Consider the following 12,666-nt stretch of genomic DNA (forward strand, 5'->3'; position numbering starts at 1 on the left):
GGGGGGGGGAAGTGGGGGGGGGGAAGTGGGGGGGGGAGGGGGAGGTGGTGGGGGGTGACTTGGGGACTCAATGGGGCCGGGACGAACGCTGCTGCTGCGGCCACTGCTGCCGCTGTTGTCCCAGCTGCTCCAGTTGCTACGACTATTGCAGCCGCAGCCGCAGCAGGGGCGGCTACAGGCGCTGGTGCACCTCCTCCTCCTGCAGCAGCAGCAGCAGCGGGCAATATTAAACCAGAGTTCGTGTATCGACACAGCAGTGGCCGTGGTGTGGGCAGCATGGAAGGAGAAGGAGGAGGATGTAATGGGACGAGCGTGAAGTAGTGAGAGAAGAGAGAGCGGGCGAGCAGAGCGGGTGTCTGGTGGGGCCTGCCAGCCGCCGCCGTGGACGGGCTCGACACGCGGCCAGCGAGGAGGCTGCAGCTGCAGCTCGAGCGAGGAGGACGCGGGGGGAGACCATGGCGAGTGGTCTCGTGGGTATGTGTCACCCACTGCTACTGCTGCCACCACCACCACACACACACGTGGCCGGGCGAGTGGGCTCGTGGGTGTGTGTCACCCACTGCTACTGCTGCCACCACCACGACCACCACCACGTCCACCACGACCACACACACACACGTGGCCGGGCGAGTGGGCTCGTGGGTGTGTGTCACCCACTGCTACTGCTGCCACCACCACGACCACCACCACGTCCACCACGACCACCACGACCACACACACGCACGTGGCCGGGCGAGGTGGGCTCGTGGGTATGTGTCAGCTACTGCTACTGCTGCCACCACCACGACCACCACATCACCACGACCACCACATCACCACGACCACCACATCACCACGACCACCACATCACCACGACCACCACATCACCACGACCACCACATCACCACGACCACCACATCACCACGACCACCACATCACCACGACCACCACATCACCACGACCACCACATCACCACGACCACCACATCACCACGACCACCACATCACCACGACCACCACATCACCACGACCACCACATCACCACCACCACATGACCACCACCACGACCACCACCACGACCACCACCACCACCACGACCACCACCACGACCAACACCACCACCACCACGACCACCACACGTGGCCGGGCGAGAGCGCTACGCCCGTCCCCTGTGTAACGGCACGGACTGTGGATATTGACAGGGGTGGGACATCGACACACTTGGTCGACCACGGCCACTTGTCGGCCCATGGACTGTGGTGTTACAAGGCCAGGTATCTTCACGACTACGTACTGGATATGGATACACCTACCGGCTACTCGCCATCATCACGTACGAGCTATTGACGCCCTTTGACAACGGCGACTTATTGACTGTCGCGTACGGGCACAGGTATCCACCAAGGTGTAGCACACCTTGACGTACTGACCAGTGGCAGTGATGTTCAAGGGCAGATGACGTACACTCAATGGATATCTAGATCTATGGATATACCTACGGACTATGCACCTTAGCTGGTAGGGTATGGGCAGTGATACACATTGACACGTGCGTTTAGTTAGTTGGGTTCTTGCTGTACCCGCCATGCATATTGACCTTTTAACCTCCTCTTGGCAGTGATGTGCAGGTCTCTGTATCCGGGTATGGCATTAGCACACTGCTGAAGGTATTCGTAGTACACATCCGGTTGAATATACCGGCTGTGGAAACTGGCTTACCAGTGCCCGGGTATTTATAACAGCATGTGTATATACTTGCTAAGAATATACAGGGTATGTGTATACAGTACCGTACTGGGAGACAAAGGCGGTCGGGCGTGGTGCTGACGACCCACCCCCTCGTGTGCCGTTCCGGCCTTCATAGGTGCTCGCTAACAGCACTTGCCCCAACAGTCTGTTAAGGCTATACGGGGGATCGTTGTCTTTGTACTGGGTATGGGCATACAGGGTATCGATATACTCGGCATGGACATTGATTTTCTTGGTACGGGCATATCAGTCATGGACAGTGGCCTACCTACTACCTACTATATGTCTAAATGTTAATTGGCTTCCCGTTTAACATTTGCACGCACATACATATCGGTTAAGGATATTCAAATATTGTACCGGAATAGCTAAAGCAGAATAATGAATGGGTCACATTATCACCTTCGGCCAATATGCATGTGGGACTTCTTTCGCACCGTACGTATCCAACCGTGGCCAAATCACTGCTGGATAACAGATATTTCGAATGCATTTAAAATATACGACTAGCGATGCGTGGCATAGACTCGAGTAATGTTCACGCAATACATGGTCCCGGGTTGACGAGAGCAAGTGGATTATGCACTAATGGGGACGTGGAGAAGAACACGTGGACGAAAAGTCTCGCACGCAAGTTAGAGACGTCGCATATCGCCTGTTGAGAAACGTGAGTGGCCTTCATATTCTTGGTTTTTGTTCAAATTTTCTTGCTGTGGGTTTCACACCTGATGATGATTGCTTGTGTTGCAATCGAAACGTCGTGAGAATTTTATTGTTTTATTTTTTATTATTGTATTATTTCCATTCTACGTGACTTTACCGAAAGAACCAAGAATATGAATCCCTGCAGTCACGAAAGCTTTTAATCGAAACGTGAGTGGCCTTGTGCACAGGACACAAATTAACGTGGTGGATTTTAAGCCGACGGAGGGAGCACGCTCGAAGGGATGGATCTCTGCGGAGATGAAGCGATGGAATCGGCTGGTGTGCAGGCACTAGACGGGTTAGGGCATTGCAAACCGACGAACAATAGCGACAGCTTGAGGATGTCTTGATCCAGCGGTGGATTGATCATGGGTTTGACGATGAAATGGGCTCTGTGATGCATCATATCAACCTGATGTGTAAGAACGTGATGGTTGTGATTCCACGTGAAGACAATGTGGAATTGTGTGTATATGGAAAAATCATTGTAGTACAGATAATTATTGGAAAGTCATGTATGACGTCTACATTTGTAAGACACATCGGTATACTGTATCTATACTGCAAGGATTGCATCACAATCATATTACTGTAATGTTTCAAAGCGTGTTGTTGTAGTTCTGAGCACACACAGATAGGGACAAGGCCCTCTCCAGACTGCGGGTTGGTTACTGGGTTCATTAGATCACACGTCAGCACGCAGGTCAGTCTTGAGTTGGTGAAGTTGAGGAGCATAGACACGGGAGCATACATGTACAGCACAACAACGGATTTGTCACCGACTGATTTATTCGCAAGCTTGAATGTGTCATTAATTTCTCGTGTTGTTCACTTGTTATGAGTAGTCACGCCGATTTAACCCTACGTTGGGAGTGTTGGTAACAGATGCACTAAAGACACCCCTTCGATCATTGGTGCTCGCAGCTGGCAACACTTACACGGCAAATCTGGACTCAAGCCCGTGGCCCACACTCCGTGGCACAGCAGATTCGTGCCATCGCACCAAGTTTACTTCCCAGCGGTGTAGACTGGCACACCGCGGTGGTGTTTACCGTGTGGTAGGCGTCGGCGCTGTACTGCTTGAGTTCAAGAAGTACCGTGGATTTGTGCCACACTTTTGGAAAACCCCAGCGACCAGCGACGCTTGCGGACATAGAGAACACACTGGCTGGTTGGTTATGAAACCAGAACTCCTGTCACATGGTCATTTAAGGCAAACTTTGCAGCCATCTCCCGTTTGTGAAAGTCCACTGGCACAGAGGCATTTAACTTTCTAAAAGAAAAAAATGTAACGCGAATGTGTGAAAACCAGCAGAGCAAGACATTCTGCTCTTTGAATATTTCTGAGAGGTTTTGTCCAAATGAAATCCGCGCCGCGAAAACACATTTATATACGCGACAAGTGGACACTCAGGACCCTGCTTAAGGGCACCGATACCGGCTCTACCGTCACCGGAATCTCGTCCTACATTTTGAAACGTGTGTTCACAACCCAACTGTGGTGGCGGAAGCGTGTCGCGCTCTGAACCTGGCGTCCTGTGGTCCTGTGCTCCCTTCCCAGCCACGGACTGAAACTGCCAGCGAACGGTATCGAAACCGGTCCTTCCACCAAACCAGAACTTTGCCAGCTTTTCCAAAAATATGACCAACGTGGTATGGTGGATGCCTTTTGTCAAGCAGTGGATTTAATGGGCTGAAAATTATAATTTCGAATTAATCGCTTATATCGTTACGATCGAAAACAATTATTTCGTGCGAATAAAACCTCTTCGGTTTTCCTGTGGTAAACAAAATGTGCGTGTCAAAAGGGCCGTGTTGCCTGATAAAATTTCGGCAGGCAGGCAGGAAAAGGCTACACTTGTAACTCTGCTTGCTGTTATCCACGGGAGGAGGAGGGTTGATCACTCAGCTTCCTCTCTGCGACCTTAACTTTTCCATCGCGACCACGTCCTAGTGCTCAGGCTGCCTTGAATGCTTTTATTTTGCCACTTGCAGTGTTTGTAAAGAGACGCCGAGCGGAAATTTTCATGCATTTTAAAGTGCTGCAGCAAGACGATTCTGCTTGTGTATTTCCGCTGATGTTACAGGAGGACTGGGTGATCCTTAAATAATCGATGCTGGTTTTACATATTAACTTTCGATTGTGCATTAATTTGCAATACAGTATGCGTTCATTTTAATGATGTGGTGTCGTAAGCACTATGTAAGTCGGTGAGGGGTTGTTGGGGGGCGGGGGTTGTTGGGGGGCAGCTGTTGTTCCATTGAAGGTTAAATATTACATGCGCCTCGATTAATTATCACAAGTATTTTTTTCATTAATTATATATATATTTGTTCTCATACCACGGCGTCCTGTATAAATGCACGTGCGATGTCTCCGGACGGCACTTTGATCGGTGGGACGAGATTCCATCTGCCGTTGAAGCTCTCGGGCAAGCTTCGCTCTCAGGTTTGCATGCAGGCCCCCGTCGTCACGACATGGTGCAGTGTGGCTTTGCACCGCGTCCAAATTGTCCATTATCTAAATGCCTTCGTTCCGACGCTGCTGTTGCTGCTGCTGGTGCCGCTGTTCCTGCCAAAGGCTCAATTTAAAAGGGGTAATTGTTGCGGTCACGGATAAAAAAAGAGCCAATTAGGTGGTGAATTTTATTAAACAGGTTTACGGACAAAGCGACGAGATGGCCAGAGGGCATACACGAGTTTGTGTTTGTTAGAAAGTAAGTTTGTCATATTTAACCATAGCTTATCAGATGGATGTTATATGCTTATGAGCAAAATTATAACGTGCGATGCTTACGTTTTTCAATGTACAGATTCCCAAAGAGAATGTGCTTGAGGAGTGCTGCCGCAGTGTTTAGGTCGCTGTGTTATGAACTTTGTGATCTGACTTCTATTCCCGGCCACGGCTAGCATCAGTGGCGAGTTATTTTTGAAACGGTACTGGGACCCCCTCCCCGTCCTCCACAAACCCTCGGTGACCGGCATGGTGAAGTTTTGTCAAACAACCCCACATGTCCAATACGACGTGAGGTGGCCAAAATCCAGCAGTGGAGTGATAAAGGGCCGAATCTTATTAACGCGAAATCTCCGATTCAAACGGTCATTTATAGCAGTGCGCTATCATTCGAGCGTATTTCATGTACGCTGCCGTGGCTTGTCGGTGCGCCGAATAATAATTGCATCGATTTGCATAGGCGCTTTAAGTCGGGTGGCGTTTGTTGTCGGTCCAAGTGCAGTGGTACGACCGAGCTCGCGCTGCTGAAATCCGAGCGCCAGCGTCGTATATATACACGTGGCAACCCGAGCCGCTATACATGCGCTCGGCACACGTGCTGCTGGCGTCGCGCGCTCCTTGGCGTTTACGTCGAGCGTTCGCAGACTCGCCAGCAGATTTCCTCAACACATTGCAATGTTGAAGCGGCACCTCCACTGACGTTCTTGGGCGAACGATGGCGACTCTGCCCACTTTACGAACGAGCAAAATTGAACGGGAGATTAGCGGTCGTGAAGCTGTTCAATGCTGAAACAATTGCATTGGCTTCCGAGGATGGGACACGTCAATTGATAAAACGCTGCATGTACCACCTTGTAAGATTCTCGCGGTTGTGCTGCGTATCCCTCCGGTGTGTTTTCATGTTGCACCGTGCGCTGTTCGGCACGAATGTCCGACGCTTCGCTCCCCGTGCCGGGAGTTCCTGAAGAAGCTCCCGGCTTGTGGAGTGAAGCGTCGGTCGTTTTGCGGAACGGCAAGCGGCGATACAACCAGAAGAAACGAACCGGAGAGCTGTTTTGCCGCTGACATTAAAGGCCCGCGGCTGTATAAATCTTACTTAACTCTTTAAAGCGTTTCACTTTTCGCGGGTGCTGCGATCATTGGCATCGTATCTCCTGGAAAACCGATCTGACTGGCACTTGTTGTTGAGTTTTTGCCACGTTGGTTGAGACATTATGTAACAGTCTTGGAATTCCAACTTTCGTCGTGTAAATTTGCGTCTGGTTGTCGGTCGGGCTTCAGCACACGCGAGTCAGTCTGTCTCGCTCTCTCACAGGGGACTTTCAAACTGTGCTTGGTTTACTTTGAGATGAGTCTGTTAGGTAGTCATAGGTTGAATGCGGTACCTCCTTGAGTTTACATAACAAGGCGTATCGGTCGCAGGGACATGTGCGATGCGCCTTCGAGATGATACGCGAACTAAAGGCGCTGTACGAAAACGTATTTATTATTTGGGGAGTGGTGGTGCAGTGGTCCAAACACGGCGGTCTGAACTCAGCGGCTTTGAGTTCGATTCCCACCCATTGCGGCACGTCAATGGCGAGTGATGTCTGAACCAGTTCTACTCTCCAACCCTCTGCTCACCGACCAGCGTGTTGAAGTACGGCCAAATAAACCCTTGTGACTGACATGGCGTGGGGTGGTCTTAATCCAGCAATGGATTTAGAAGGGCTTAGAGTCATATTGTTCACTAGAGGCACGCTGTTTGATGATAAAATAACAAGTCAACCCCCACCAGATTAAATGAATTGTCACGGTTCAGGGGTCGTAATTTAATTAAAGGATAGATCGTTTTTTGCCTATCCATCTTATTTTGTATAATTTCGAGTTTGTTCCAATTGATTTACACCATTCATCCGTTCAGTAAGTCTACATGCAAACGCTGGCATATTTGCATTTCCTTCTCCACGAATCACAAGTGACCAATTCTCACACACTTGATACGTTGCACATATTTTGAGCATAACAATCTATTTCAACCGATATTCATTAACACGCCTACTCTCTGAATCGTTGATAACAAGGGAGTCACTGTTGTCATCGTCTTTCCACAGCTAGGGGCATCGTCCCAGCTTTCTTGAAGGCTCTCTAGGCCCCAGCGTCACTCCAACATCCGCCGAGATCCACGCAACGCGAGCAAACGCACACTGCTACAGACCGACAAGCGGACGAATCCACCGACCGACCACGCCACGTCGCCCGCGGGCCAAGCCAGGAGAAACCGAGAGACGGGCATCGTTCCAGACGGCGCCGGGAACGGCGACGGCGCCACGAGCACGGGCGCCCGCGCGGAGGCGGAGCCATGGTGCTGCAGGAGCTGAGCGGGAGCACGCCGACCGAGGTGGTGTCCGAGGGCAACGGGCGGGTGTACACGGAGGGCACGGCGGGGCCGGGCGCCACCGACACCGCCGCCGGCAAGCAGGCGCCGGCGCAGGGCAAGCAGCCGCCGGCGCAGACCGCCGCCAAGACGGCCATCGTCCTGCTCAACGGTGCCGCTGCGGGTGAGCGAGGTGAGCCGTCGTGGGCACGCGCCGGTCGGAGAGCGTGTCGGGGCCCGCTGGCGACGCGTCCGTGGTGCCGCTCGCTCGGGTCGACGCGCCGCATCGTGACGTCGCACGGTGGTGACGACGGTGCCACCCAAACAGCGCTGCTGAGTAAGGAGACGGAGAACCACTTCTCCCTTGGTTTATGGCCCTAGGCGAGCGAGGCTTTGGGCACCGATTGTTGGCAATGGGCCCGCGTTTTGTTCTCGTGTGCCGTGTGTGATGCGTCTGCGGTGCAAGCCACCGCTTGACGTGTTGGCTGGTGACCGCGTCACCCAAACGACGTTGTTGGCGATGGGAAACCAGTTGGACCGACCTCCTCTCGGTCAACGAAGCTGTAGTAAGCAGCGTGGTGATGCGAGTGGAATAAAAAAACACGGAGGGACCGTGAGCCATGGCTCTTAGGCAGGGAACTTCCCAAGTAGAATGCATTGGTCTTCTATGACGTTGGCCAATTGCCTGAAGTGCTATTTTATATACATTTCCTTTTAAGTCCATGTTATTGACGAATGTGAGTTTTATTTCAACAAGTGTCTTATCCAGAGTTCACCCCGGAAGTATTGTGATTGTGTTGTAGTAATCATCATCATCGTCATGATCGTGTGTTCTTCCCATTGTAAGTCTCCCAAATCTCCCTTTCTGCAAGAGACAGTTTCCCCTGGATCTTAACACAACAGCACTGTGATTAAGTTGAAGCAATCCTCATCACCATCGTCATCAACCATGTCATCGTTATTCTCACCATCATTACCAATAAGCGTAATGATTTTCTTCAACGTCATCGTCATCATAATCATCAAAATCCCTGTATTTTTCCCATCGCACATCTCCTAGGCCTGCCGCGTAACCAAAAACACTCCTTCCCCCCCCCCCACCTCTATCAAAGTGTAAACCCCAGGGTCCACAAAATCAATGAGGCAGCCAAGCCCAGCTACGGGGAGACCTCTGCCCAGGCAATGTTTGGGGGCCGCGCTCGTTTTTTTCAGCCGTTTCTGACGCTAATTATAGAGCGCCGCCGCACGCTCGCGGCAGCGCCAGCGGAGCTGGGAGAACGCGCCGTGGGGGGGGGGGGGGGGCCTTCAACGGGTGCCGCGACGGGCGTGGCGGGCCTTCGTTTCTCCGAAACGCCGGGACGACGAATAAAAGCAAAGCAAAGAGGGCGAGCGAGTTGGCTGGGCCGGCATCCTGCGTCCCCCGGGCCACCTGCTCGCAAGGGAAAAGTTGGTGCCGTCTAAATAAAGCGTGGGGCCTCTTTATAAATGGACCACGTTGTCTGCATTTCCGTGTGGATTTTTTTTTATTTTTTCTCGGTATTCTTTTTCCTCCTCACCCCCCACCACCCCCTCACCTCCCACCCTCCCCCCGCTGCCACGCATGATGTTCACAAAGTAAAACGGGCTGAGGCGGCAATGCACGCCGCTCGATGGAATAGCGGCCGAGACTAAAGTCGGAGGGCTCGAGCCAACAGAGGGAACGCAACACGAGAGTGCGTCCCTCGTGGAGATGGAGTGATGGAATTTGGCTCGTCTGCGGGTGCTTCACAGATGAATGCATTGTGGGACCACAAGGAACGGTAGTGGCTTGGAGGGGGAGGGAGGTCTTCATCCAGCAGTGGATTGATCATAGCTGATGATGATCACTTCTCTGGACTGCGTAAACTTGTGTTGCGCATGCTCCCGGCCATCTCTATGCAACACAAGAAGCGATTAATTTGACAAATTTAACAAATAAAAAATGTTTCGAGGCCTCAGATGAAGTGCAATCGCAAAGGCTGTAAAATAAATATATCTCGTTCTCTCCGCTCTGAATAAGGGCTATTGCCTGTAACATCAGCCGACCATCTATTTCCCTTCGTAGGGCAGGGTTAACAATCTTCCGCTTTCACATGGCGGGGAGTTGATGAGGAACGTTTATTTGTTCATGTCGAGCTTAGTAAGTGAGCCGCCGGGCGGTTTCAGGAGCAACTTTACGGTCAATAACTGAATTGCTCTCGGAGAATGAGTGGAGGAGTGGACAGCGGCGTTACAATATGGTCCGCTGCTTGAGACTCACAATCGCCTGAAGATTCTTAGACTTGCGTGAAGACCCACGGACTCACGTTGAGACCTCGTGGACTTGCACAGAGACTCGTAGACACGTGGAGAGACCCACGGGCGAATTATAGAAGAGGGCAGTCGCCACAATAGAGGTTTATTTGGGTTAGATCACATAAATATAAATCTGTCGTTAAACCCGCCACCAACCGACAATTAGTAAGGTTTGTCACGTGAACAAAACATGCCAATTTGTTACTAGTTCAGCACACCGGTGTGTCAACCCACAACATTAACAGTTCGAGTACCGCGACGTTTCGCCGGTAATTAAAACCAGCCCCGTCATGCGACAGCCAGAAGGGCTGTGGCATTACTGCGTGGGCCCCGGGTTTGTGACTGGTGACTGCAAGTGGCACTTTCGGCTTGTGCAGGGAATGTTTTTTTGCGTGTGCACGGTTGGGCACCGTTGCCAACTCGGTTCTTTCATCTTTTTGTTTCGGCGCATAAAAGGTTTGTTTTTAATTGCGGCAGGTTTGTGTTTATTCTTTGAGTCACAAGTCAAAGTGGAATCCCGCTCAGTTGAGTTCTGCAGAGGCATTCTTCCCCACTGATGGCCCAATGCCAGCGGTGGATATTCCCCATTTTTTGGGGGAGGAGGGCGGAGGGGGGAGGCAATCGCATTGTGTGATTGTTGACATCTCACAAAGTAGTGCTCGTTTTTATCGACCCCACAACAATTATGAGCTGGTGAGATGCTAACTACCGTGCCTGGTATACAGGAGGTCGTGGGTTCGATCCCGACCCTGATGCCTGAATATTTGGAGTTTGCATGTTCTCTCCGTGGTTGCGTGAACATATTTTTTCTTCGGGTCCTCCCGGTTTTCCGCGCCACATTTAGAAACATACGCTTAGAGTACTTGGCTCCTATAAATTTCCACGTGATAAACCACTTAATTGAGCGACCAGTTGTGGTCAGATCGCTTCTGAAAAAGAGCTCAAATGGGTCTTACCTGGTAAAATAAACATAGTTTTTTCGTTAGTTTTAGTCTAGTGCGGGAGGCCATTGGAGTCTAAACCTCTCTTGTTATCATGTGGATGTAGCGATTGGATGTCCGTGTGTTTGATTAGTTGAGACGAGCGGTCTCGTCTTCACGCGTTTAAATGAATGCGGAAAAAACTGAAAACCAATTGCAACGTGGACACCAACAAGCACAAGCCGGTCAATGAGCTAAATTTGTTGTCAGTGTATTATAATTAATAATTTGTTTATTATAAATAATAACGGATGGATAGATGAACGAATGGAAGCATCACGGTTTAAACGGCCGACTGCTACATGGAGAGATGGACAGTAATGTTTTGAATAAAAAATATATTTAACATTTAAATAGAAATTCTGCCTAATAAAATTACTCCGTTATGGAAATTACAAATAGTGTATTCCTAATAAGCAGGTGAATTAACAAACGAATACCCCTTTGAGATTCTCACATCCCGCGAGCTCACCCCGCTGATACTGTACCCGCCCCCTCCAGGTGACCGACAGGAAAGTCCTGGCGCCGATGGCGGCGGCGGTGGCCGGAAGGTGGAGGGCGTGGAGCTGGCGGAGGTGCGCAGCGCCCAGGAGGAGGACGCCCTGCTCGAGAGCGGCAGCCAGGCCACGGAGAGCGACGACGTGGGCAGCACCGAAGTTGACACGCACGGCACCCACAAGGAGTCCGCCTTCTCCATCGGCATGCAGGTGCTGCTGCCCTTCCTGCTGGCGGGGTTCGGCATGGTCGCCGCCGGCATGGTGCTCGACATCGTCCAGGTGAGCTCGCGGGCGCCATACGTCTTTGGCCGGAGAGTGCGATGTGTGCGTAGGCGGTGCAGCCGCACCGGGGAGGAGGGCCCGGGCACCCGGCCTTTGGAAAGGGGGTTGGGGGGGGGGGGCAGTTGGACGAGCGTTACCAAGTTTGGCGTCGAGGCCCGTGGACTTGCATGAAGAGCCATAGACCTACACGCACTGACAACGAGACGCATCGGTAAGCAGAGACTCGTAGGCTCAAACAGAGCTGCGTAGACTCGCACAGGTATCCATAGTCTCGCACAGAGACCTCTAGACTTACATAAAGACCCACAGACTCAAAACGTGCTTCGAGACAAAGGCTTGCATTCGTGCAACTGCGCCGAAGCCCATGAGCTAGAGGGGCCCAGATGCCAGGCTGTGAAGAGTCGGGCAAATTGTCCGTGGGGAGGGGAGGCACCCATTTAAATCCTTTCACCAATATGCTGCTAGGTTTGGTGTTAATCGCTGTGGCTCACAGAGCCACACTAAGGCCACCAAAAAGTTCAGTCAGAACCGTAGCTGTTGAGTGCAGGCAGTGCAACGTGACCTAGAAAAGGGGGGGGGGGGGTTGGGGATAGGCGGAGGGGTTATGGGCTGCGGGGGGCTTCGGGGTACGGAGAGGAGAGACGTTTAAATAGGGGGGTGGGGGGGGTGCTTCATGTTGTTCATTGGACCATGACCTTCGACGGCAGTGGGTTCCCCGTGAGAGCATGGGGGGGGTGGGAGATAGGTATCAGTAAAGCCTCAAAGCCCAGCGAGAGCACATTGAGTCAAAAAGTCTGCAAGTGAGATGTAGAACACGAAAGGCATACAGTGCACCACACGTGGCACGAGGTCAAATCTGATAATGGATCAATAAAAGCGTACTGCAAACATTAGTAAAATAAGATTAAATAAAAATGCCTTTCCGCGTGTGACGTATGTTCACATGATCCAAGGCGTGAAGTGAGTTTTCTCGGCGTGCGTGTATGTACGTATGTGTGTAGTGTGGGGAGTGTAATGGTTAGCACGCTGCATTCGATTCCCGCTCATCGCCGCACCAGTGACGATTATCTGA

At 51.6% G+C, this 12,666-nt stretch overlaps 1 protein-coding gene across 2 annotated transcripts in view; it reads left to right on the top strand.

Annotated features, from left to right (window-relative positions):
- The first annotated feature begins 71 nt into the window (after positions 1 to 71).
- The window catches only part of LOC144721349 (solute carrier family 41 member 1-like), a 56,518-nt gene continuing 43,923 nt past the window's right edge, over positions 72 to 12,666 (top strand). The window contains exons 1-3 of one of the 2 annotated variants that reach the window (XM_078598908.1): positions 72 to 474; positions 7,260 to 7,715; positions 11,317 to 11,591. In XM_078598908.1, coding sequence (XP_078455034.1) covers positions 7,508 to 7,715; positions 11,317 to 11,591 — 483 coding nt within the window. In that variant the 5' untranslated portion in view covers positions 72 to 474; positions 7,260 to 7,507. Of the gene's footprint in view, positions 475 to 625; positions 643 to 7,259; positions 7,716 to 11,316; positions 11,592 to 12,666 lie in introns of those variants that run through there. The other variant, XM_078598909.1, reaches the window with a different exon arrangement.

This window comes from Lampetra planeri, chromosome 11 (assembly GCF_965212315.1).
Source record: "Lampetra planeri chromosome 11, kcLamPlan1.2.h2, whole genome shotgun sequence".
Classification (NCBI taxonomy): Eukaryota; Metazoa; Chordata; class Hyperoartia; order Petromyzontiformes; family Petromyzontidae; genus Lampetra; species Lampetra planeri.